This window comes from Panthera leo, chromosome D4 (genome assembly GCF_018350215.1).
Source record: "Panthera leo isolate Ple1 chromosome D4, P.leo_Ple1_pat1.1, whole genome shotgun sequence".
Taxonomy (NCBI): Eukaryota; Metazoa; Chordata; class Mammalia; order Carnivora; family Felidae; genus Panthera; species Panthera leo.
Genome location: NC_056691.1, coordinates 85,634,538 through 85,660,655, shown reverse-complemented (window position 1 = coordinate 85,660,655; position 26,118 = coordinate 85,634,538). Strand labels below are relative to the sequence as shown.

Here is a 26,118-nt window from a genome sequence, read left to right as displayed (position 1 = left end):
TACTGCATGGGTACTGCATTTTAAACGTTTTTTTTTTTTTTTTTTAATTTTTTTTTTTTTTTTTGAGACAGAGAGAGAGAGACAGAGCATGAACGGGGGAGGGTCAGAGAGAGACAGAGGGAGACACAGAATCTGAAACAGGCTCCAGGCTCTGAGCTGTCAGCACAGAGCCCGACGCGGGGCTTGAACTCACAAACCGCGAGATCATGACCTGAGCCGAAGTCGGATGCTTAACCGACTGAGCCACCCAGGCGCCTCTGGGTACTGCATTTTAAGGTAGCTGCAGCCATACCAGCGCCTCTTTTTTATCCTAAGAAAACACTGGGAAGGAAGTGGGGAGGGAGGGAGAGAAAGTCCATGTTAGAAAACGCAGTCTTCGTAAGCAGAGTGCCACAGGCAGGGAGACAGACAGGAGTCCTGGAGCAAAGCATCCTGGGAGTACAGTTTTGCCACTACGCCCAAGGGTGGTTGGGATGGAGACGTTCAACCTCGTCATAATCTCCATTCTATCCTTTAATCCACACAGACGCCATTTTCTCAAGCTTATGTGAAGAGCTGAGCACACGTTACTTCCATACCCCTTTTCCCATCAGATTGCTGCTATCTGTACCCCCCCTAAGCCCCTGCTATACAGATAAATTCTGGAGCCGCTGGTTCAGAGCAGCCAAAGCCAAGCATGGAGAACATCCTATCTCCCTCCTACAGAGCTTCACAAGACAAACACCAGCTAGACACTGGACATTGATCAGAGAGCTTTGTACAACCACTGGCCATTCAGCTCTCCAGCTCAGAGAAGACGCGGTGCCCAAAAGAACAATGAGAGCTGATGGCCAGTCATATATTCTGTCTGTTGAAAAATACAAGGTCCAAATCCAAAGAGTTGTTTTTGTTTGAAGATTTCTATTGAAAAACAAAACAAAAAACGGAACATGGGAGCTATGAAAAAAAAAAATGCTACATATGGTCTTGAAAACCAGAAAGGAAAGCACACCATTTTTTTTTTTTTTTTAACCATGAAACCAAAATTTCAGAAAGGCAGTTGCTGTCCTCAGTAGGACAGAAGACATGATCTTTGCAACAAGCGCATAAAGTTTTTGGAAGGGATTAAAAAAATAAGACCAAAAAATACAAATGCAGGATTAACATCCTCACTGACGGGAAGCAAGATGTTCATTGTAGAAAACAGCAACAGTGTTATATTCATTATTTAAGATGCCTCCCCAGAATGGAAAGGAACAAAGTGAAATGAAAACAACGAGAAAGAAAAGACAGTTATAAAGGGAAGAGAAAAAAGATCTTTCTTACTGTTTTGAGGGGGACAATGAGCAATAATCAAAGAGAAGAAAATATTCATCCCTGACATAAGACCAGGGACCAAGAATCAAAGGGATGCAATGTTTTAGGCAAAAATTAATGAAAAGAGAAACACACAGAGAAGTTACTGGAAACTTCAACAAATTTTTTTAATGTTTTTCTTTATTTTTGAAGGAGAGAGAGAGACACAGCATGAGCGGGGAGGAGCAGAGAGAGAGGGAGACACAGAATTCGAAGCAGGCTCCAGGCTCTAAGCTGTCAGCACAGAGCCCGACGCGGGGCTTGAACTCACAAACCATGAGATCATAACCTGAGCCGAAGTCGGACGCTTAACCAGCTGAGCCACCCAGGAACCCCAGAAGTTACTGGAAACTTTAAAACAAAAAAAGAAAGAAGAAAATCTGAGAAAAACTCCAGGCAGGAAAGGTCACCAAGGAAGAAAATGAACTGCCCCAGGCTAATCTTTGGAAGGCTGTAAGGCAGAAGATGACCATGGTGGGTTCATAGCGTCCCCTCAATTTACGTCCATCTGGAACCTCAGAATGTGCCCTTATTTGCAAAGAGGGTCTTTGCAGATGTGATTAAGACGAGGTCATACTGGATCAGGGTGGGACAGAAATCCAAGGGCTGGCGTCTTCACAGGAGAAAAGCGAGGGAGGTGCTGATGTGGGTGGAGGGGAGAAGCCCTTGCGATGACGGCAGCAGAGACTGAGGGAGGCAGCCATAAGCCCCAAGGATGACAGGGATTGCAGACAACCCTGGAGGCTGGAAGACACAAGGCAGGATTTTTCCCTAGAACCTTCAGAGAAGAAAGGCTCTGCTGTCATGTTGATTTCAGGCTCCCCGGCCTCCAGCACTGTGAGAGGATACATTTCGGACTTTCCAAATCATCCACTTTGTGGTCATTTGTTACAGAAGGCCTATGAAGTGAATATAATATCAGACCAGAATGTGTCAAGTTTTGAGAGACAAAGGTGGTAATTCAGAAATTTTAAAACCAGCCAAGTCATTCTTGTGGAAGGAATTACTTGAGATGGTCTCAGATACGTAATGATCGAGAAAAGATCCCCTCACACACTGCCTCAAACTTACCTGAACTCTAGGACAAGGACACCACAGTATTATGTCTGGAGGTCATAGCCACGCGATCAAACATGAAGGAGAAAGAAGACATTTGTATGGGAGGAGAAAAGCTGCTTGTGGAAGAGCATCTATGCTTTCAAAAAGATTATACGTTGTTTTTTTTTTAAATGTTTATTTTTGAGAGAGAGACAGAACGAACGAACGAACATGAGCAGGGGAGGGGCAGAGAGAGAGAGAGGGAGGGAGACACAGAATCCAAAGCAGTCTCCAGGCAATGAGCTGCCAGCACAGAGCACGATGCAGCGCTCAAACCTATGACCCACGAGATCATGGCCTGAGCCGAAGTCAAATGCTTAAACAACTGAGCCACCTAGGTGCCCCGATTATATGTTGTTTTTAAGTAAACATATCAATAAAATATACAAACTCATCTTGTATATAAGTTTAATTTCTAAAGGGACATAATAGTAAATCTTCATAGTGATTATCTGTAGGTGGTAGGATTATAGATGAATTTAATTTTCCTATGCTTTTCAGTATATTTCAAATTTTCTATAACAAATGGTATTCATTTTACAATCAGAAAAGTATATTTAGAAGTATGTTGGCATGTACACACACACACACACACACACACACACACAGACTGGGAAGTAATATAAAAAATCTGAGAAGAGAAAAAGAATCTATCAGACACCAGATTTTTAGCAAAACCGTTTTCTTAAGCTAATATGCAGACCTCTGGCAGTGAGCTAATGGGGACACAATAACAAAAGAATCATGAGCCTTGCCCACTAGAAAAGGCAAAATTGCTCACGAATAATTACAATGTAAAATATGACAGGTGTCATAGAGAAAGGCAAAGAAATGGAGGGTTCTCGGGAGGGAAAGATGACTTTCCCATGGGGGAATCAGGTAAAGCTGCTTGGAAAACAGACCTGACAGATGCTTATTTCGAGAAGGCATTTTAGAAGGAAAGAGAGCCATAAAGAGGCCCTAGGCACCTGGGTAATGGCAGGTAAACGCCTGTTTGGCTGGATCCTGGGCCATATGAGCAAAGGTTTCAAAGACAAGCTGGAGAGAGACTATGGGAAAGCCTTAAATGTCAGGCTAAAGAATTCCTACTTTATTCAATAAACAAAGGAGACAGACAGAAGGTTTTCTGCTGGTGGTGCTACTTGTTTGTTTGTAAGCATCCAGATGATGTTGATGGAGCTGAATATTTGGGAAAGAACTCTTTACAGCATTAAGGAAATCAAAGCCCCCAAACTGCCCCAAATCTGGCAAACTCGATGTAATCTTATCAAAACTGGTTGGATGCCATCTTTTGAGATGTCAGGGAGACAAGACAAAGTGCCAGAAGCTCAGGGAAAGAGGAAATGACATAAATGTCACACAAAGAAGGGAGTACACAGAAGCAAACATTCCTGTTCTTCTCCTCTTCCTATCTCCTTAAGAGATCAAATGGGAAACGTATAAGGACCTTGAAGTCACTTTGACCATGGAAGCTTATAAAAACTGTGCCCTACTCAGCCCACCCCAGACATAATGAATCAGAACCTGAAGTTTAAACAGACTCCTGAAGTGAGTTTTATGCACAATAAAGTTTGAGGGGCAATGGAGCAGGCCATAACATGGCAAGATAACTTTTCGGTAAATACAACTTTTGGATACTTACAGTAAAACCTTGGTTTGCAAGTATAATTTGTTCCGGAAACATGCTTGTAATCCAAAGCACTTGTATGTCAAAGTGAATTTCCCCATAAGAAATAACGGAAACTCAGACGATTCGTTCCATAACCCAAAAATATTCATATAAAAATGATTATAATACTGTAATATAATACAAAATAGTAAAGAAAATACAAAATATAAAGAAAAATAAACAAACTAACCTGCACTTACCTTTGAAAACCTTCGGTGGCTGGTGTGAAGGAGGCAAGAGTGAGGAGGTTTATTGTGTAGGACCACTTCTCACTATCACTAATGGAAACGCTGCTATCTATTGGCTCAATGGAATTTTTCTCTGCATGGGGGGACCATTGTATATGCTTGCACGGATGCTGACTACAGTACAGTATTATTAAACTCTTGTCATCTACTGTATTTAATGTAACTGGCAATAAGGCAGCAGAGGAAAGGATCTATATCTGCAGGCAGCCTGAACTGAATGAAGCAAAGCATTCATTCCTAAGCTTACTCTTCTATGGAAAAGCAAAGGATTGTCCATAGGTGCTTTGAAATGACAAAACAATACACCGATGCCAGTTGTGGGCACCTTCCAACATTCTGAAAAATCACCGATCTCTGTCAAACACGGAGGCCTGAGACCGAGTATCCGAGCATGGGAGACCATCACCCACAATCCCGCTGCGTGCACGAGAAAGAATCACTGGCTCAGTTGTGATCATGTGATGTTCAGCATCACGTACTACTCCTATTGCAAGACATCGCTTGTTTATCAAGTTAAACTTTATTAGAAATGTTGGCTCGTCTTGTGGAACACTCACGGAACAAGTTACTCTCGATCCAAGGTTTTACTGTACTACTGTGGATGAGGTGAGGTGGGGCGGGGCGGGGGGGGGGGAAGCTCTACAACTTAATAGTTGTGTGACCTTGAACAAGTTCATCAATCTCTGAACTTTAGTTATCTCATCTATAAAACGGGGGTAGTAATACCTCATCAGGTGAGTGTGGAATTTAAATTAGTATAAATACATACATGTGTATTTCCATGGGTGTGTGTGTGTATGTGTGGATCTACCTACCTACCACTCAAAAGGCTGTCTAGCGTGGTACGTGCACATCCGTGTGGATAAAGGACAATTTAGGCATGAAGTCCATCTAGGGCATAAAACCAATAGGATTTGGTAAGACATTGGATGTGGGGTTTGGTTTCTGGAATTAGCCCCTGAAAAGAAGGCAGTACCGTCCACTCAGGGGCTTGGGGGCAGGGAAGAAGGACAGCCTGAATTCAGTTGGGGGCATGTTGAGGTTCACTTGCCTGCAGGCCATCCCAAGAGAGGCATCCAGTGGCCATCTGGGCAGATGGTTCTACACGCTGTGGATAGAGAACTGGGAAGAACACAGGGATGTGCGAGTCACCAGGCTGAAGGTAGTAAGTGAAGCCACGGGGTAGGAGAGATCACCAGGGAGGAGCATGTAGTGGGGGAGCAGTGTGTCTGAGACGGAACCCTGAGGAGCATCAAAATGTGGGGGCCCCGCAGAAGAGGAGCTGAGGAAGTGAAGCAGGGAAGGCAGGAAGATGAGGACAGAGAGTAGAGGCACAGGAGGCCCCGAGGGAGGAGAAGGTGACCACGGGCCATGCTGCAGAGTGGTCCCGTAAGATAAAGATGAGGAGCGGATTTAGTAGCGACGAGGTCTTTGTGACCTTGGCAAGAGCAGGCTCAGCGAAGGACAAGAAGGGGAAGCATCCAAAGGAGGGATTCAGAAGGGAACTAGTGGAACTATCACAGGGATCAAAAAAGAGAATTCAGAGTGCGGCTGAAATGTGCTCCCAGAGTAATTAAAAAATCTTCTCATCTCTTCAGCAAATGCAGTTTGAGACTATGATTTTAAAAGACCGTGCACCACAGTGATGACTGCAGTAGACCGATTAAAAAGCCCAGAAAGCACACAATCCTTTTCTTACACATAAAGGAAGCCAAAGTTACTGCATTAATTAAGTGGGGGAGATAGTTCAATATAAAAACGAGAATATTAGCTGTGGCTCAATAGTAACAGTGGGCGTGAAACTGGGAGCCCTTTGTGGTCAGTCGGCCATGACAGGACGGGGGGCAGGACTTTCCCTAAACTCACCTGGTCGGGAAAGCAAGGGAAGCAAATTGTAGAGCCCACGGGTTGTCCCTTCTCTTGCAAAGAGGGTGAAAAGCTGCTCCAACCTCTGGGATGGATGTGTACTTGAAGAAAACGGCGACCTGACCCGAGACAGGCAGGGGCTGAAACGCCAGGGCCTCAGCTGAGGGGCAGGGAGAGGAGGCCTCAGTGGGACCTCAGATGCTCTTGGTCCTAGAGGCCCGGGAGACTGTCTCCTAACTGCCTGCCAGGGGGGCAGTGAGTAAGTTAAACGGGCTACACTTCCTTCCAAGGACCTAAAAAAAGAGCTCTTAATATTCAGAGCCCACATGTGAAATTCTGGAAATAAGACCAAATTCCTTTTCAACTTTAGCAGCCCTGACAGAAGTAAAACAGTGGTTTTCAAACGTGTGCGTGTGTGTTCGCGGTTGTCTGATCCCCCAGTTTTGATGGTGGACCTGTCTAAATTCAGAAGTTAAGTACAGGTTCTTAAAAGGCACTTTTAGGGGCACGTGGGTGGCTCGGTCCGTTGAGCATCCAACTTTTGGCTCAGGTCATAATCTCACGGTTCATTGGTTCAAGCCCCGTATTGGGCTCTGTTGGTGTGGAGCCTGTTTGGGATTCTCGCTCTCTCTTCTCTCTCTGATCCTCTCCCACTCATGCTCTCTCTCTCTCTCTCTCAAAGTAAATAAATAAATCAATAAAACTTAAAAAAGAAAGCACTTACAACACAATGAAAATATATTCTCTTCATGACAACAGTATACGAAGGTACATAACATGATATACTTTTGAGCAAGTTAAAAATTTACTTTTGCTACAACTGATGGTACCTGCTCCTGAGCCCGGTCTTCCTGAATGCTGAGGGGGCGCACGTGACAGGTGCAGGGCAGAGATCACTCTGGCCCAGGCAAGATGTGAGAGGCAAAGGATGTTATCCAACAGGCACCAAGCAAGACTGCGTGCTTGAGACACACGTTAGAAATTTGCCTCCTGGGTACGTGAAAAACCACAATCAAGGCAGAAAACTAGATTTCCTGCGAAGAATTTACCAAGTAAACAATCTATGAACAGTTTGTATCTCTGATTATCTAAAAGATAAACTTTTATACATTGGTCAGTATATTTGAAATATATATTGGTCAGAATTTGAAAGTATTTTTATAGGATGCCAGGGTACTATATCTCACTAGCTGAAGACCACAGGCGTCAATAAACAAAGACCCCAGGACACCCGCTACAGCAGCAGGGAGATCCCCTCGTGGGGAAGGACATGGCAGCACGGGGATGGGAAGCCAGCAGGAAGGAAAAGCATGAGCATCCCTGGACCTGCAGAAGGTTGGGGATGGAGTATCTCCAATTCTAGGTAGGTAGGGGTGTGTGTGTGTGTGTGTGTGTGTGTGTGTGTGTGTGTGTGTGTGTGTGAACTCCACACCCAACATAGGGCTCAAACTCATGACCCTGAGATCAAGAATGACTGAGCCAGTCAGGTGCCCCTCTCTAGTTATAGGTTTGAAACTAGAGAGGACGCTCATGCTGAATGCCATGGCTGTTTCCAAGATTTCTGCCTGGGAAAGTCTGGAGGACTTGTTTGGTATTCTTATTACAGTGTGTGTTCAGCTAGTGGAGTTGGTATCGTCTGGGGTCTCAACTCCCCAAGATGGTCACCGAAAGGCTGGTCAGGTGGTGCTAATTCTCTTCAGGTGCCACTGATCTTGGAAAGTGGGTCATAAGTCATACTATATCAACAAATAGGGTGGGGAGGAGACAAGGGTCAGAGTCATTCCATAAACCTGACTACCGTCAATGGGGGACAGAAGATAGGCGGTTCAGGGCTGGATAGGGAAATGCCTTGTTTGTTTATGCTCTACCTTATTTTTTAAAATCTTTAAAGCAGCTTACTGAGATATACCTTACTCAAAGGATGGAGTTAGATAAGAGCAAGCCCGGAACAAGGGCGAATTGGGTGTGGGTAAATAAAGTGAAAGCAAGAGAATCTGATCAGGATGTACATTATAAAGCCCTTTAAGGTGGTGAGAGGCAAGCCATAATTAGGGCTCTGAGCCTCCCTGGAGGCCAATTCAAAGAGGAAAAAGCCCCAGTCATTGACAGGACTCCCAGTGCCCATAAGATTAACAACAGAGCAGCTCCTCAGGAGAAGCATCATACTTTTTGGTCCTGAGCAAAACTTTTCTCATAGGCCCTTTTAAAAGAGACACTTTATGGCAGACAGAAAAATCAAGAGCATCCTTCAAGAGACATACCATCTAGATTCATATGGCTTTTTTCCCATTCTGTCCATCAGGCCAAGTTAAAGACATAATGCCAAGGCACAGATCAAGAGAAGCAAGTCTAAGAGTGGCCAAGAACAGCAAGGCCAAGTTTTGGTAGCTATCTTATGGTGGACATTAATCCAGGAATTAAATTTAAACTATTATGGCATGGATGTCTCTTTGGATAATTCCTTATCAACATTCTTCTTAAAATCAAGCCTGTTAAGATTTGGCCAGAAGAGAGTTTGAAATTATATGTTTGAGCTAAAAACCTAAAGCAGAGCTACTCTGTGCTGCTGATTAAGGGCAGAATTGTCTGCTCCCAACAATCAACTTCGTTTCTTTAGAAAACAGCCTGTAAACAGTGGCTTGGAGGCTGGGCGATGAGGCCCAGGGGCTCCTGGAGGCACACAGATGTGGGTTGAAATGTCACCTTTACCGCTTCACTGCCTGTGGGACCTCTCTGAGATCATCAGTTAAATGGGGATCCATTCAATATCCACAAATGTCTCCCCCCACCATGCACCAGGTGCAGCGTAATGAAATAATGCCTACTTCCTACAATTGTTTGTGAGGGTTAAATAGGGAAATGCACCAAGCATTGAGCTCAGTGACTGGCACACAGTAAACATTCAATAAATATTGAAACTAATAATAGTAATAACAAAATAATAATCACAATAGAAGGTTTCTGGCTCCATTATAATACATAATTACATGTTGAAGGTCTCAAGGTTCTACATCACAGGGAATGGTTGCAGTGATTTTAGCCTGGAAAAGTTTCAAAGTCAGCATCACCAATCACCCACCAAGACACCAAAAATATCCGAAAAAGCACCCACACTTTTAAGCTGTGCTAACTTACTGGTAAACACTCTGAGATAAACATGCCTGGAGGCACCTAACGGAGTCAACCTGCTATTGCAGACTTAGATATAAGCCGGTTCGATTTGGAGAACATCTGCCCAACTTGTGATTTTAGCTGCAGAATGTTGAAGTCTTGATGTTTTAGTGTTCCTGAGGGAAATATGCTGGTGCCCTCAATAATCTCTCAATTTGGTAATACTACACAGAATGTAATTTCTCCTATCAAATGCCTATGAAAACAAAAAGCCTACTCAACCCTGAACAGAGAACAAAACCACACTGTGTCAGGGACGTGGGACCAGCAGCTACGTCACTCATTAGCCAAGAATCATCTTTCTGTACAACAGTCCCACAGATATAATCCAAATTCGTGTCTGAGCAAAAATACAAATCGCTACGTATCGGGACTTCAAGAGTCCCCACACAGATAAAACCTCAGATGCCAAGCAAGTCCACAGTCAACTGTCCTTTTGATAGTGATTAGAGAGTCCCACCAGGTAGCCTTGGAGGCCACTGTGAGTTCCTAACAACAAAACCCTGCCATCCTCATAGAGAAGCATTTATGTGTCTTTCCCGTGCATCAGGGGAGAGTGCAACTCATCCAAACACAGGCTTGCATCATTGAGGTCCAAGTTTAAAAAGGAATGGACAAAATACTACCCTTTGAAATTACCTTGCAGACTGTGACACCCCCAGAAGTATCCAGATGTAGGGTTATATGAATATCAGCAGCTGGGCTGGGCAGGAGAGAGATCTATATTGCGCCCATACCATTCATCATTCATAACACATCAGGTTCTTATCCACTGAGTCAAAGGCCAAGAAAAGATCAATAAAAGCTACAAACAATCTTTGCTTTTCTTGACAGATTTTGATATAAAGTGGTGAAGAATGGTCGATGGTGTAATAGCTATGCTTTGCCGAGAATGCTGCCATGAGAGACCAGACTTTCAATTCATCAAGAAGAAAAATGGCATGTATTTTAGATGGAACGCACTGCAAGCTAATGAGTCCAATTATATTGGGGGGGGGGTGCCAAAGAGGCTCATTATTCCTTTCCTTTATTTATATTTGATGGGTTAGGCTACTTTCTAATTTCAACCAAATTGAACCATTCATTCATTCAATCAATACTTACTAAGTAATGAATGTTAAGTACTCTGCTTGGTGCTAGGCAGACAGTGGTAACTAAAGAGCCACGCTTTCTATTTTTAGGAAGTTTATAATCTACACCCTTGTGTGTGGGACTGAGAAAAGTGCCAGGGAGAACAGTCCACTGGCAGAAGAAGAAATTCTCACCAGGTGTTTTTTAGTTTGAGATTGTAAATCATCTACCAGATGAGGGAATGTTAGAGAACCATTTGGCGGGGGGGGGGGGGGGGGGGGGGGGGGGGGGGGGGGGGGGAGGGTCATGCCGTTTGAAACTGAATTTTGTCTATAACGTTTTCAGAGAGAAGTTGCCCCACCCACAAACTGTGCTGAGGTGATGGGTCTAAGAGGTCTTTTTTTTTTTTTTTTTTTAAGAGGCCGTTTTTATACCACATGATGCCACTTCCCCGAACACAACAGTGTCAATCAGGGACAGACACCTGAACCAGAGGAACCAATCTGTTCTACTTGGAATTTGAAATTAGGGCTCAAGGATGAACAGACGGTGGTGGGCATTGGGGCTGTAAGACCAGGGGAAACTAGGGGGCTGGAAGTCAATTTAGTAACAAACAACATTTAATAAGAGTTTAGTGTGTACCAGGTCTTAGAAATACAACAGTGAGCAAGACAGACATGGTTCCCACCCTCATTCCTGATGGATGACAGAGTAGAAAGTAAATAAATAAATGAAATAAATGGAGGGTGTTAAATACTATTAAGAAAACAAATAGGATGCTGAGTTAGAGAACAGCATGGAGAAGAGAACCACTTTAGGGAGAGTGCCTCTCTGAAAAAGTGACATTTAAATTTTTTTAATGTTTATTTATTTTTAAGACAGAGAGAGAGAGAGAGAGTGAGTGAGAGAGAGTGAGTAAGCATGTGTGAGCGTGAGTGGAGGAGGAGCAGAGAGACACAGATTCCAAAGCAGGCTCCAGTCTGTGAGCTATCAGCACATAGCCCTACATGGGGCTCAAACACACGGACCCCAAGATCATGACCTGAGCCAAAGTTGGATGCTTAACTGACCGAGCCACCCAGGCGCCCCGAGAAGGTGACATTTAAGCTGAAACCAGCCATGAGAAGTGCCGGAGAAGCCCATTCCAGGCAGAAGGAAGTTTAAGTGCAAAGGTCCTGGGACAGGGAAGAACTCACAGCGTTCTAGAGACTAAAATAAGGCCAAATGTGTGAAGCACAGTGAGGGAGTGGCATGAGAGAAGGTGGAAGAGGAAGGCAGAACCGGATCACACAGGCTCTTGTAGGGCTTCGTAAAGGGTCTTGAATGGGCAGCCAAGGGTTTTAGGAAAGAAAAGACACTGTATTGTCAACACTTTAAAATATCACTCTGGTGTGAGGACAGACATAGAGACTAACAGGATGGAAGAGAAAGCCTAGAAATCAACCCTTGCATATACGGTCAATGGATTTTAGACAAGGGTGCCAAGATCATTCAATGGGGGAAAGGACAGTCTTTTTTTTTTTTTTTAAGTTTATTTATTTTGAGAGTGAGTGAGCATGTGAATAAGTGTGTGCAAGCAGGGGGAGGGCACAGAGAGAGAGAGACAGACAGACAGACAGACAGAATTCCAAGTAGGCTCCACACTCAAGTGAGGAGCCTGATGTGGGGCTCGAACTCACAAACCATGAGCCCTGAGCCAAAATCAAGAGTTGGATGCTCAACTGACTGAGCCACCCAGGCACCCCAAAAGGACAGTCTTTTCAATAAATGGGGCTGGAAAAATGGATCTCCACATGCAAAATAATGAAGCCAGACCCCTGTGTCACTCCAAACACACATGAAATAACTCCAAATAGATCATAAACCTATCAAATGAAGCTGGACCCCTACCTTACACCATATACCACATACAACAATTCAAAATGGATCAAACACAAAAAACATAAACCTAAACTATCAAGCTCTTAGAAGAAAACACAGGGTGAAATCTTCATGACATTTGGATTTGGCAGTGACTTCCTGAATATACTATTGAAAGCACCTGCAAGAAAAGAAAAAATAGATGAGGGGCACCTGGCTGGCTCAGTCGGAGGAACACATGGCTCTTGATCTCGGGGGGCATGAGTTTGAGCCCCATGTGGGGTGTAGAGATTACATAAACAAACATTTTAAAAAGGAAAAATGGATGGATTGGACTTCATGAAAATTAAAAACTTCTATGCATCAAAGAATATTGTCAACAGAGTAAGAAAACAGCTAAGATAACAAGAAAAAGATTTGAAGATCATATATCTGATAAGGGAATTAGTATCTAGAATATATTAGGAACTCCTGTAACTCAGTACAAGACAAACAATTCAACAGCAAAACAAACAACCCCATTAAAAAACAGGCAAAGAGGGCAAAGAACTTCAATACCATTTCTCCAAAGGAGAAATACGAATGACCATTAAGCGCATGAAAAGATGCTCAACATCATTAATCACGAGCGAAAGGCCAATCACAACAATGAGGAGGTGCCCCTCTACATCCATTGGAATGGCTATTAAACAAAATGGAGCCAATATGGGTGAGAATGTGGAGAGAGTGGAACCCTCGTGCATCACTGATGGAAACGTAAAATGGCGCGGCCACCGTGGAAACAAGCTTGGGAATTCTCTAAGAGTTAAAAATAGAATTATTACACGATCCAATAATTCCACTCCTAGCTAACAGACCCAAAAGATTTGAAAACAGCGACTCAAACAAATACTCGTACACCAGCGTTCATGGCAACATTATTCACCATAGCTAAAAAAGTGCAAGCAACCCAAGTATTCATTTAGATAAATGGATAAACCAAATGTGGTGTCTATAAAGGACACAATTCATCCATGAAAGGGAAGAAATTCTGATACATGCTAGAACATGGATGGACCTTGAAAAAAGCATGCCAAGTGAAATAAACCAGACACAAAGGACAAAGACAGTAGCACTCCACTTACGTGAGGTCCCTAGAATAGGCAAATTCATAGAGACAGAAAGTAGACTAGAGGTTACAGGGGCTGGGAAGAGAGGGGAACGTGGCGTTGTTGTCTAATGGGTACAGTTACTCTCAGGGATGATGAAAAATGCTCTGATAGTGGGTGATGATGATAGCTGCACAACATTGTGAATATGCTCACTGCCCCCCTGAAGTGTACTCTTAAAAATGCTAAATTTTATGTAGTGCATATTTGACCACAATAAAAAAAAAATAAATAAATAAACAAACCATCACCACTGGGAAAACAGACGGGAGAGAGGTGACTGTGCCATCAGGGGAGCTGGGCCGCAGACAGAACGGCACCGATTTGCAGGGGAGAAATCACAGACCAGAGAGAACCCGAGAAAATAGCTGCTTGATGGCTTCCCGGTCACATGAGGCCCAGCTGTGCTGGCTGAGCTTCATTTTGGTGAGACCCACCCACATGCTTTCCGTGAATCGCCTCAGACTTGAGCTGGACTGAGTGGGCCTTTGTTCCTTGCAAGGAAACAATCCCTGATGAAGGCAGGGAACAGCTGGGATCCAGTGAGGCAGCAGCCTGGGCACTAAACACTGGAGGTTCCTAAAGCCAGACACAGCTCCAGGAGGGTAGAGAAACTGCTTTTCCCTCCTCTCAGGGCTTAGCACCGGGCCTGCTGCGGGGTGACAGGCCTCCACTAAATGGTTATCGGGTGAGCACCGAGAAGCCCTCCGTGAGCCTTCTCGTAAAGGTCTGAGCTTCCACGTTCTCGCTCACCAAGCGTACGCCCAATTTAAATCAAGCCAACTGAGCCCCGAAACCTATCCTCACTGTTGATGTGAACAGCCAAGTTTGGTTCTTCACAAGGACTTCTTTCTACCTCATTCGGTCAAGGTCAAAAGAAGTCTATGCAAAAATTTCAATTTTACAGGCTGCTGGCCACCCTTTTACCAACTTTGAGTTTCAGGATGCCCAAGCTTTATTGAGTTTCCAACAACATTCATCAACCCGAGTGTGTTAAAAAAAAAAAAAAAAAATTAACCTTATTTTCTCATGACCAGAGAATCCACAAAACAGTTACTAATTTCATCACACCTGTTGGTCAGAGGACAGCAAACGTCTCCTTCCTTAAAACACTGGAGTCAGAATTTCAAGAGATCCTGAAAGGGCAAAAATGGAACTTGGCTCATTTCACTCGTTTCAACCATGCCAACCACCAGTGCCTGTCATTTCTAACAAGGGAAGAGTCGACACAACCTTAACTGCACAAAAGGAGGGGAACTGGCACCCAGAGAATCTATGGCAATGTTGGGCTACCACATGATTAAAATGGTAACTGGGAGACTATATAACAAGAAGACATCTACAGGGGCACCTGGGTGGCTCAGCTGGTTGAGCGTGCGACTTCGGCTAGGGTCATGATCTCAGAGTTTGTGGGTTCGAGCCCCACATCAAGGCTCTGTGCTGACAGCTCAGAGCCTGGAGCCTGCTTTGGATTCTGTGTCTCTCTTTCTCTGCCCCTCCTCCACTCACGCTCTGTCTCTTTCAAAAATGAATAAACGGGGGCGCCTGGGTGGCGCAGTCGGTTAAGCGTCCGACTTCAGCCAGGTCACGATCTCGCGGTCCGTGAGTTCGGGCCCCGCGTCAGGCTCTGGGCTGATGGCTCGGAGCCTGGAGCCTGTATCCGATTCTGTCTCTCCCTCTCTCTCTCTGCCCCTCCCCCATTCATGCTCTGTCTCTCTCTCTGTCCCAAAAATAAATAAAAAACGTTGAAAAAAAAATTAAAAAAAAAAATGAATAAACGTTAAAAAGAAAAGACATTTACAAAATATAGCTAAATGAAAAAAAGAGAGAAATGTAAAATTATACATATAATTATACATATAATTGATTACAACTATGTGGGAATGAGGTGAGTAGCTCTAAAGACTGCAAGGTACCCAAAGGAGATGAAAAAAGGGGCTGCAGGGCAGAGGAATGACACATGGATTTTTTTTTAATGCTTATTTATTTATTATGAGAGAGAGACAGAGAGAGAGAATGCATGCAAGTGAAAGAGGAGCAGAGAAAACCTTAAGCAGGGTCCATGCTGTGGGTGCAGAACCCGACATGGGGCTTGAACTCACAAACCTCAAGATTATGACCTGAGCCCAAATCAACTCTGATGCTTAACCAAGTGAACCACCTAATTCCCATTACTGGAATTTTTAAATGTATTTAAAATTTACTTTATAATATTCAAAAAGTCAACTACACACACACACACACACACACACACACACACACACACACACACACACACACGCACTCATGGCTCCAGAGTAAAAATCTGAACAAATGGAAGGAAGAATTTTAGCCAGTGAGCTGCCTCATCAGGCTGGGGATGACGATGGCTAGTCTAGGGCTCGCCAAGGCAGGGTTTCTTCAAGCGTGATCCTGGGACTGGAAACATCACCATCCTCTGGGAACTTGCTAGAAATGCACGTTCTGGGTTAACCCCAGACCTGCTGGATTGGAAATTCTGGGGATGGGGCCCAGCAGCCCGTTGTGATAAACTCTCCACGTGATGCAGGTGGCTGCTCAAGTTTGAGAACCCCTACACTCAAGCACCTCCCCAACCTGACAGTGTGTGGTTCCCACAAGTCTACAAAGGGTCATCTTTGGGGGGTCTGGGAGATCAGTTAAGTGTCTGACTTCAGCTGAGGTCATGATCTCACGGCTCATGAGTTCCAGCCCCGGAACAGGCTCTGTGCTGTCAGCACAGAGCCCGCTTCAGATCCTCTGTCTCCCTCTCTCTCTGCCCCTCCCCACCAGCACGCATGCTCTCTCTCAAAAATAAACATTTAAATAAGTAAGTGAATAAATAATCCGACTTTCATGACTTTGTTTTCTCCCCAAACACCACTCTCACTGTTTATAAGAGCTCCGAATGACTTACTGGATCAGGTTCAAAGTCTTTACCTGAGTGAGAGTCACGGTTCTACGTTTATTGCCAAATTTTATCTATACCACCACAGACGGCTACCTAACAGCAACTGTGCTTCTGCGTGCCATCTCATTCAATCCTCCCGACAACTCTATGAGGCAGATAATATTAATATCTCCATTTATATAATAATATGATATCCCCACAGATGAGAAAGCGGGGGCCACAAGAAGTCCAAGATCATACAGCTAGGAAATGATGAAACAGGCACGACTTCAGAGCATGTGTTCTTTGGCACCACGGGGGTTCAGAGAAGCTCCCAGACAACGGTGGGTGGTGGAGCCAGTATGCGGAGCCGGCCCGATTTCAAAGTCTGCCGGCTCTGTACCACTCGGCTCTGCTGCCTCACACTGTCTGCTAGGCAGGGCCACTTGCTCACTGCCCTTGGAATACAGCACCGCCAAGAATCACATTGCTGGCCAACATCTACTGTCGATCTTCTTTCACCACCAACCCGCGTCAGACAGCCCGTGTGAGGCCTTCCAGGCTGCTTCCGTAAGATCCCTGGCCAGGAAGGGTCACACCCTCCCTTCTCTTAACCCCCACCGTGCCCTATCTGTATCCCTCTCCTGGTATTTACCAGTTCCCGCCCCGAATTACAGTGACACACGTGCTCCTTCGGGAGAGGCGGTGGTCTGAGCTGGCCCGGTGCCACCGATGACTGACCCAGAACATGCACTGATTGAGTCAATCAACGTGTCTTTTATGTGACTAAATTCATTTTTTAGATATTTCACGTATCTTATCTGCCCAGCTCAAGACGGTAAGCTCCTTAAGAACAAGGACCAAACCTTTTACTTAGTTTATATTTTCAAGACTACTCAGCCCTGGGCCAGATAATACAGTCAAGTCTGTAAGATAAGCTGGAGTTCAAATAAAATGCTACCGGTACACAACTCTGGTATAATTTTTCCTACTACTTAAGCCCTGCAAGAATGCAGCATGTATTAGTGGAGGATAACTGGGTTCGACACAAATGGATCCAAGCAACTCATTTTTTTTGTAAATAGAAATAATAAATTTAATGTTTTTAATAGTGTTAGATAATAATCAAGAGAATTCCACGAGCACATTTTCCTGAAAATTTGTTCAAATTTCCATGGGGGACCAAAATCACAATTCTGTCTTTAAAAAATTGAGGCTAAAATATGCCTGCATTATTCCTCTTTTAAAATGAAAGCATACTCTTTCCAAAAATCATAACATAAACCCAATGTCTCTCATAAGGAAAATGTGTATGTTTTCATTCCGCATATCTATCGTCTATTAAAGTCATTTATCTAGCCCAACAAATATACTTTTAATAGGAAGAAAAAAAAATCTCATCAATATTCTAACTCCTATCACATATATCCAGAAAGCAAAGGTACAGAAAATCAGAATAAGTCCTTCAATAACATTTAAACCTCAGAAACGAGGTGTGTAAACTTTTAAGAATAAGATAATACAAAAACCCAATGCTGCCTCTCGTAATTCATTAATCATTTAACTGAATTACATACCCCGATTTTATACACCAGAGAAAAATACCAAGCCACAACATATTTTTAACAGACTGGGAGACACAGATTAAGAGTACGTGACAATAAAAACAAGTAGATAAAGATGATCGGATTTTTATGGCCTTTCAACAGTCATTTCTTCCCGTCCAAGCCTTATACTGTACCCACATGGTCTGACAGTAAATAGACAACAAAAGATCTGATGAGCTTGGCGATGCTCTAAATCTAAATCAATGTACTACCACTGAACAGACAGTGTAAACTTACCAGCTCCACAGATCCATAATGTTTCCTACTGAAATCCCCACGTCTACAGCCTAGGTCTTCCGAGACAGAGCTGGAACAAAAATGCTTCATCAGTATTATACATAGCGATCTGGCCACAAACCTTCTGCAAAAATCCACTACCATTTGCAAAAAGGGCTGCTATGGAACAGGCTCGCCCCAGCTCCTCACTGCAGGGGAGCCTCCTCGCCACAGACACAGTCCTCAGCAGCCATTGCAGTGCCCAGCTTCCTGGAGCCCTCAGTAAAAAGAAAAACACCCGAGTCATCCCTGCAAGTATAGGCAATGATTGAATTAAATATTTAGTCATTTGGAATCGATTGAAATTTCCAAGGCGACCGGTGGTTTATAATTTCATTTCTGTATAACCAAAGGGGATGAGAAACCCTGCAGTAAACTTGAGGCCAGGGACAAAGCTTGCAATTATCTTTCGTTTAAGAGAGCCTCTTTGTCCCACATGTTCAACATAAAAATAACCAGCATTATTTGATGCTATATGGCAGAAATGAAACTTGAAATAGGAGGGAAAAACTTCAAAATCCTGGTAGGCCCCTCCCCAACACCCCCCCCCCGCCCCGCTTTAATTTATGACAATATGACAATGTGAAAAAAAGAGAGCAGCCCTGACAGAAAAATCTAAAAACCTAACTTCAAGGATATTTAGTTTTTATATAACGGTAGCTAATGCCTCTCCCACCCCCCACCCCCAGGAGGCTTAAATCAGATAAGAAAAATCACATGCATTGTGGAGAAGAGCAATTAAGACACGGGTGAAACTCTTACTGCATTTACATCTTGAATGTATAGTTACACACTCAAAAGATACATATCTTATCCACGAGGTAGTATATTTAGGACCCCAGGCAGTGCTCCTGAAACCACCGGAGATTCACAAATGCAAGCAGCTTTAACAAGTCTTGTCCTCAGAGGTCATGCAAATAACTCCTACTGAAACGTAGAAAACAGAACTGCACGGGAGCTCCATGTTTGATATATCCAAAAATGTTTGGGCTCTAACATGCAGAGAAAGGTGAATCTTGTACCTTTTCATCCTTCCTTAAAAGGTAGCTACATTTTCTACATTACAGCCTCCTTGGCACGCTCAGGAAGAGACTGACTCTGCTGTTTAGCATCCACGGACCTGACTCTTTGCCAGGACACTATCTGATAGGCTCCAAGCAAGACAGCATGAGAGAAATGAGATTAGAGGGTCTAATGGTATTCTGCTTCCACCATTTCACAGAGATGGCTGAATTAATCTTATATGAGAAATTTAACCTTTTGTAGTTTCCACTTCCTTAGCAGAAAATGTGCAACAAATTAATGACTGCAGCTTGGAAGAGTGTCCTAGATATTACCCAGGCAACCGTCCTGCTTTCAGTGACAGGATTTTCTGTCCCCCCCCCAACCCCCCACCCCCAAATCCCTGAAAGAGATTTAAAACTTCTGGTCTGTATGAAATATGTCCTCTATGTCCATTTTCAAAACCCTCCTGGAGAATCTGCCATTGCCCTACATAACAGTTTCAGGATCCTTCCCTGGTGGCCCTGCATAACCGAGAGAGGAGGCTCCAGTGACAGGAGTGTCTAAGCACCAGCCGGAGATCAGGCAGAGAGTGGACGCCCAGTGGCTGATGACCGAAAGCTCTGTCTGCCTGGCTCGGCTCACCTCTTCAGTTTTAGTGGGGCCACCAGCCCACCATCAATAGCAGCAGTTTCTAACACGAATGGCCAATATCATGAAAAGAACAAACATGCTGGGCTCTGGGCCCCTCCCCAGGCTGCTCTCAGCACCACCGAAGGTGTTCTAAGACACAGTGTCAGCTCCCTAACTTTGCCAACAGCCAGAAAGTAACTCGACAAAGATGACGGGTCTGTGTCCTGGGGCAATCATATCCTCAGAAGCTTCATAGTGGGAAAGCAGTGTCCTATGAAAACAACCAGGAGAGAGATAAACAGAACATCTGCTATCGGTTGTCCTTTTCCCCCTCTAATTACATCTCCCCCAATACACTGCAGAGACAGTGCCTGCTGATGGTGGGAGCCAGGCTGAACTATATGGGGTGCACTTCTGCGGCCTCAGGAGGCACTCAAACCGCCTCGTTATGAAACCCTCCTGGCTCCCCTATGCCGTCCCCAGGCTCTCTGGCCCCTTTGGACCCAGCACAGGAGATGTGATTGAAGAGGTCACCCGGAGCTCCAAGAGGAACTTTGTTCTCCTGCAGGTCCCCACGCCTGGCCTACTGCTCGGCACAGAGTGGACATGCGGGACACGTTTGTTGTATTAGTGGAGATCTTCGCACACCGTTTGCATCTAACTAGCTAATGCCCGAGAGCACCCCTCGTGGGCACGAAGGCTGACATTCTCTCTCATAAGCCAATGGTCATTGTTCCATCCGTCCAGACAGCTCTGGCCCAGGAAGCAGACACTGCTATGTGCACGCCAAACCTTAATCTGTTTTCCTCTTGGGCTTGTCACTAGACTACGTGTCCCAAGCCCCTCTTGCAGTGTGACTGCATGACTGGGCTCTGGCAAAGAGGATATGGGCACCACTTCCAGGCACATCCCATGGGACGTCTTACTTTCCTTCCCCTTGGCCAGCAGGGTGGGGAGGGCTGCAAGGACCCCCAGGAGGGCAGAGACCCAAAAACACCTGGGTCTCTGAAAGACGAAGCAGAAGGCCACACCTCCAAGAGCCTCCGTATTAGAATATGATGTGAGCAAGAACTAAACACTGAGTGTGTCCGTCCCTTAGAATTTGGGTTTACCCGTTAAAGCTGCGGTGTCACCCAAAGTCATATGGAAGTAGGTATCTTGCAAGTGGGGTGCTCCCATAGCAACAACCTACTATCTGTGGCACCGGCCTGGTAGGCAGGCAGCTGCCAGTAAGGAAATTGATCTCAGAGGCTGGGAAAATGGAGATCTACATAACAAGGTGGCAAAATATGGGATGCAACTTACACCCGCGGTAATGTAGAAGGCGGACCTGCAGCCCTAGGGAAAGTGGCTGGACAGAGCAGTGATGCTGTGCATGGCTGCCACTGGCCGACCTTAGCAAGGTTTTTTACAAAGAAGAGACGAACCCGGGCAAGAGCCAGATGGATTTCACACACAAGAAGCAAACAGAGAGCGTCTAGAGACCAAGGGCTTCACAGGCTTTGAGAATTCATGGGTTTTGGACTCCAGACAGTAAGAGTTCTGGCCAGTGCAGTGTGGGTAGAAATGATGGGTACCTCTTCCACAAATAGTCCTTGCTCTCTTTCCTCATCCACTGGTTGAATGGAGAGGGCAATGAAGACCAAGCGGGGGGTGAAGCCACAACATGGAAGGAGGCTTGGTGACCACAGAGAAGATCCCACATGATGTGAGTGAAAAATAACTTTTCTTATTTTATGGCACTAAGACTCAGCGTTTATTACAACAGGTGATTTTACCTTAACAGATAAAGCTCTCCACAGGTAACAGACAGGGGAAGGGTAACTCCCGCAAAAAGGGGTTGTCAGAGGGCTGGTGGGCCAGGACGACTCTCCGGGGTGAGCAAACAGTGGCCCCCCAACTGCCCGTTACTGCAAACAAAGTTTTATTCGCACACAGCCGCGCCCTCTGGATACAGGTAGTCTGCAACGGCTTTGGCATCACAAAGGCCGAATTGAGTAGCTGCAACAGAGACTGCATGGGCCACAAAGCTCAAGCTATTTACTACCTGGCCTTTTTACAGAGAAAGTTTGCCCGGCCACTGCCATGCAGCCTCACAGATCCTTTTTGTTGGTTTCAGGCCTACCCATAAACTGTGATTAATAAGCCAATGGAAATACTCAAGTCCACCAGAATCCCTGGGGGAAGCTTTCTAAAAATGCAGGTTCCCTGGCCCTATTCCCAGAGGCTGTGATTCAGCTCGTCTGCGACTCTAACAAGCAGCCGGCCGGGAGAATTCTGATACAGGTGGTCCACAGACAGTGTTTTGAAAAATACTGCTCTTCCAGACGACTCTGGAATCCCTGGGAAACCCGTTAACCATTCTGCAGCACTTTTATAAGGAAGGACAAGGCCTTGTTTGTTTTCTACTAATGGGAGGACATACGGGTGATACGGTCCTTAGGGGCAGGTGCTTCAGTCACAGATATAAGTCCTTAACCTCTCTGGGCAATAGTTCCCTCCTGGATAAAATGTGGTTGTTGGTATCGCCTACTTAACAGGGTTAGAAAGAATAAATTAGAATAAAAGTTTATTTTAAGCACAAGGTCTGTCACATAAAAACTACTCAATTAGTGTTAGCTTTTTTTTTTAAATGTTTATTTATTTTTGAGACAGAGAGAGACAGAGCATGAATGGGGGTGGGTCAGAGAGAGGGAGACACAGAATCTGAAGCAGGCTCCGGGCTCTGAGGTGTCAGTACAGAGCCCAATGTGGGGTTTGAACTCACAGACCATGAGATCATGACCTGTGCCGAGGTCGGATGCTCAACCGACTGAGCCACCCAGGCGCCCCAGTGTTAGCTATTATTACTGCTCTTATTAGGAGTATCCATTCTTAGGTTGTTAGAGCCCTGGGAAGGGACATTTGCCATAAATGATTACGCGCTTTTTCCAGAGTTTTAAATAAGACCCCTCCCCCGCCAACCTTGCAGCAGAAGAGGAGGCTTGGGGCCAAGCAGTAGGCCTCCCAGGGCAAGGCTAAGTATAGCATCACAGCTCAGCATGACATCTCCTCCCTAAAAGGGTTGCCCTAGCAGTGCGACCTCACCTAGAAAATACTTAGGACCCAAGAACATGTCACCAGCACAAGGCAGGTGCAAAAAAGAACCAGAGAGTTCAAGTTCTTCACACGCAGTGTGGTCTGGGCTCTAAATAAACTGTTTTAGCAAAACTAATGTGTGAGGATGCCGGATCATGCTTTGCAAGCGTGTACAGAGCTGAGGACCTTCATGTCACGTCTCTAAATAAGGCCAGGGACGGGAGCACAGATTTCCAGCCCCACAAAGAGGCTAGAAAAATTACCATTATATAAGTCAGGTTCTCGGAAGGCAGGACAACCCCCTCCAAAGAGTCAAACTAAATAAGGAAAGAAAAGAAGCGGACACTCAATGATACAGGTTCTTACTCGACTGACCTGGAGCTTAGTGACTCACCTTAACGACAGGCCAGAACCCACCAGTCCAGGCCTCAGTCATTTCTAGCCCTGCTGGAATAGTTAAAGCCAGCACGGGGACTCTTCCTGGATCAGCAGAGAGAATTCGTGAAAGGCAACAGGCAGTTTTTCAGAAGCCTACTGATGGCAGAGTTCAATGTCAGGAGCTCCAGGACAATGCCTCAGCCCCCTTGATAAGCAGAGAGTAATAGACAGATGGAAGAGATTCCCCTATTTGAGGAACAGAGAGGCTAAAAAATGTGCCAGACTACAGACTGAGGCGTGGAGGGAGCCTGAGCTTCTAAACACCAGGAACTAGAACAGCTTATTGCACATAAGGGACCAGTTGTCTCTCTTGAAGATAAGCGACACCGAAAAAGCAGAGATGCAATTATACATTAATTTCCAGGGGTGAAATGGAAGAATTCTGTCCTCGTTTGAAGACACTTAAGATACCAGGAAGAAGGAATTAAGCAGGAAGATCTGTCAAGTGAAAGGAGCCCTGGAAATCAGAGCCCCTTGATTCTTGCTTCAGACAGCACCCTGTTCCCCTACCGTGTTGCTGGGGTTGCAGGTACCATGTGCTCTGTGGACCAGGATCTTAAGTTTACCACACCCTTAGCAAATTCCACCAGCCATAAGGTGGTCAGACACGTGTGCCCGGATTTGGATCTCTTTGGCACACTGGCTCTGTGACCTCAGGCAAGTTACTTACCCTCCCTGAACCTCTTTCCTCATCTATGACATGGGCTTAAAATAACATCTGCCTCCACGGGGGGATTAAAAGCACAACACCTGACATAGTAGCCACTAAATAAATGTTCGTTATTCTAAACCCCACAGACCTTATCTATCTTGGTCACCACCACCAGGCCCTGTGCGTCTTACAGAGTACCTGGCTCATAGCAGGCTGCTCAGTACATATTTGTTGAATAAATGAATCATGAATAAACGATTGATAATGTCTGCTCACCTTTGCTCTGCTTAAGCTCAGGTGGGTCCCTGCTTCCTTCTCATTCCCCTTTCCCCCACCCCCGAATTAGCTATTCTGAAACATCTCTTTCGGTGCATCTGATGTTACTTTCACTGTTACTCATCACCTTTCTCATTCAAATCCTCTTTTCTCCAACATTCTGGAATGCATTCCTCCTAGAATATTTACGTACTCACTAAGTTTCCAACAAAGACATATGTCCCCAGAATTCATCTGGTTCTCTACTATTAATGAAGTCTTACAATTCCCTGCAAGGTTTCTCTTAGTAACGATCTCTACCACCGCCTCTAAAATTTTCTAAATAAAAAAAAACAGCAACCACACCGAATACTGGTGAGGACAGGAGCAGCCGGACCTCTCACACACTGCGGTGGGAATGTCACATGGTAAGCTGAGCCTCTTTGGGAAACAGTTTGGCAGTGACTTATAAAATTAAACGTGCAGTTCACCCATATGACCCAGTAATTGCACCCTTGGGCATTTATCCTGGAGAAATGAAAGTGGATAGGCACAAAAATCTGTACACAAATGTTTCCTAGCAGCTTTCTGCGGAAAAGCCCCAAGCTGGGAAAATCCTAGAAGTCCTTGAAAGGGCAAATGGTTAAACAAACTACGGTATATCCATCCCACGGAGTATTGCTCAGTAATTAAAGGAACAAACTACTGGAAAATGCAACAACGTGCACCAATCTCCAGGGGATTATGGTGTGTAGAAAAAAGCCAATCCTAAGAGGTTACATTGTGTGTGGTTCCGTTTATATAACATTCTCGAAATGACAAGGTTAGGGAGGTGGGCATGGTTATAAAGGGCTACATGAGGCACCCTGCGGTGATGGAGCCTTTTTGTACCTTGCCTGTGGTGGTGGGTAACCAGACCCAGCCATACCACAGAACTGCACGTAAAACAGGAAATCTAGGACCAGCAGACTGTATCCATGACAACTTTGTGGTTGTGATACACTGTATGATAGTGACATAAGATGCTACCTTGGGGGGAACTGGGTAAAGGGCACATGGGATCTCTCTCTGTTCTTTTTTTTTTTTCTCCTTAAGCCGCTGCATGGGGCTTGAACTCATGATCCCGAGATCAAGTCATGAGCTCTACCGACTAAGCCAGCCAGGTGTCCCTCTCTGTGTTATTTCTTACAACTTTATATGAATCTATGATTCTCTCAAAAATAAAAAGTTTCATTCAAAAAAACTATCTGAGGGGCGCCTGGGTGGCTCAGTCGGTTAAGCGTCCGACTTCGGCTCAGGTCATGATCTCACGGTTTGTGGCTTCGAGCCCCTCATCGGGCTCTGTGCTGACAGCTCGGAGTCTGGAGCCTGCTTCGGAGTCTATGTCTCTCTCTCTCTCGGCCCCTCCCCTGCTCGCTTGCTCTCTCTCTCTCTCTCAAAAATAAATAATTTTAAGATATTAAAAAAAAAAACTGTATCTGAGCCCAAATTCTTTCACTTATTCAATAAATAGTTACGGCGCACCTATGAGATCCCAGGTGGCAAGCCAGGTGCTAAACCTGAGACGTGTGGACCCTGCCCTCACAGCACTTACCGTTCAGCAGGAAATGTTCAAGTACACGGCGTTTCACAGGAACAAAAATATTGTGCAAGAAAAGCACATCTGGGTCTAGCAAATATAGTAAATTGTAAAACAGCCTCTTGTTATGCCTTCGTGAGTAGCATATGCAAACTTCAGGTGCGGGTGCCCCACAGCAGAAGCCTGGGAGGTCTGTTGTGCTTTCCTCGGCACCAGACCGGCCATCCGGAAAGCTGGGAACCACC

General features: G+C 45.0%; 1 protein-coding gene across 3 annotated transcripts in view; it reads right to left on the bottom strand.

Annotated features, from left to right (window-relative positions):
- The window catches only part of GARNL3 (GTPase activating Rap/RanGAP domain like 3), a 149,728-nt gene that overhangs the window by 93,077 nt on the left and 30,533 nt on the right, over positions 1-26,118 (bottom strand). For all 3 annotated transcript variants that reach the window (XM_042914066.1, XM_042914068.1, XM_042914067.1), the window contains exon 3: positions 18,198-18,267. In XM_042914066.1, the coding sequence (XP_042770000.1) occupies positions 18,198-18,267 (70 nt within the window). The remainder of the gene's footprint in view (positions 1-18,197; positions 18,268-26,118) is intronic.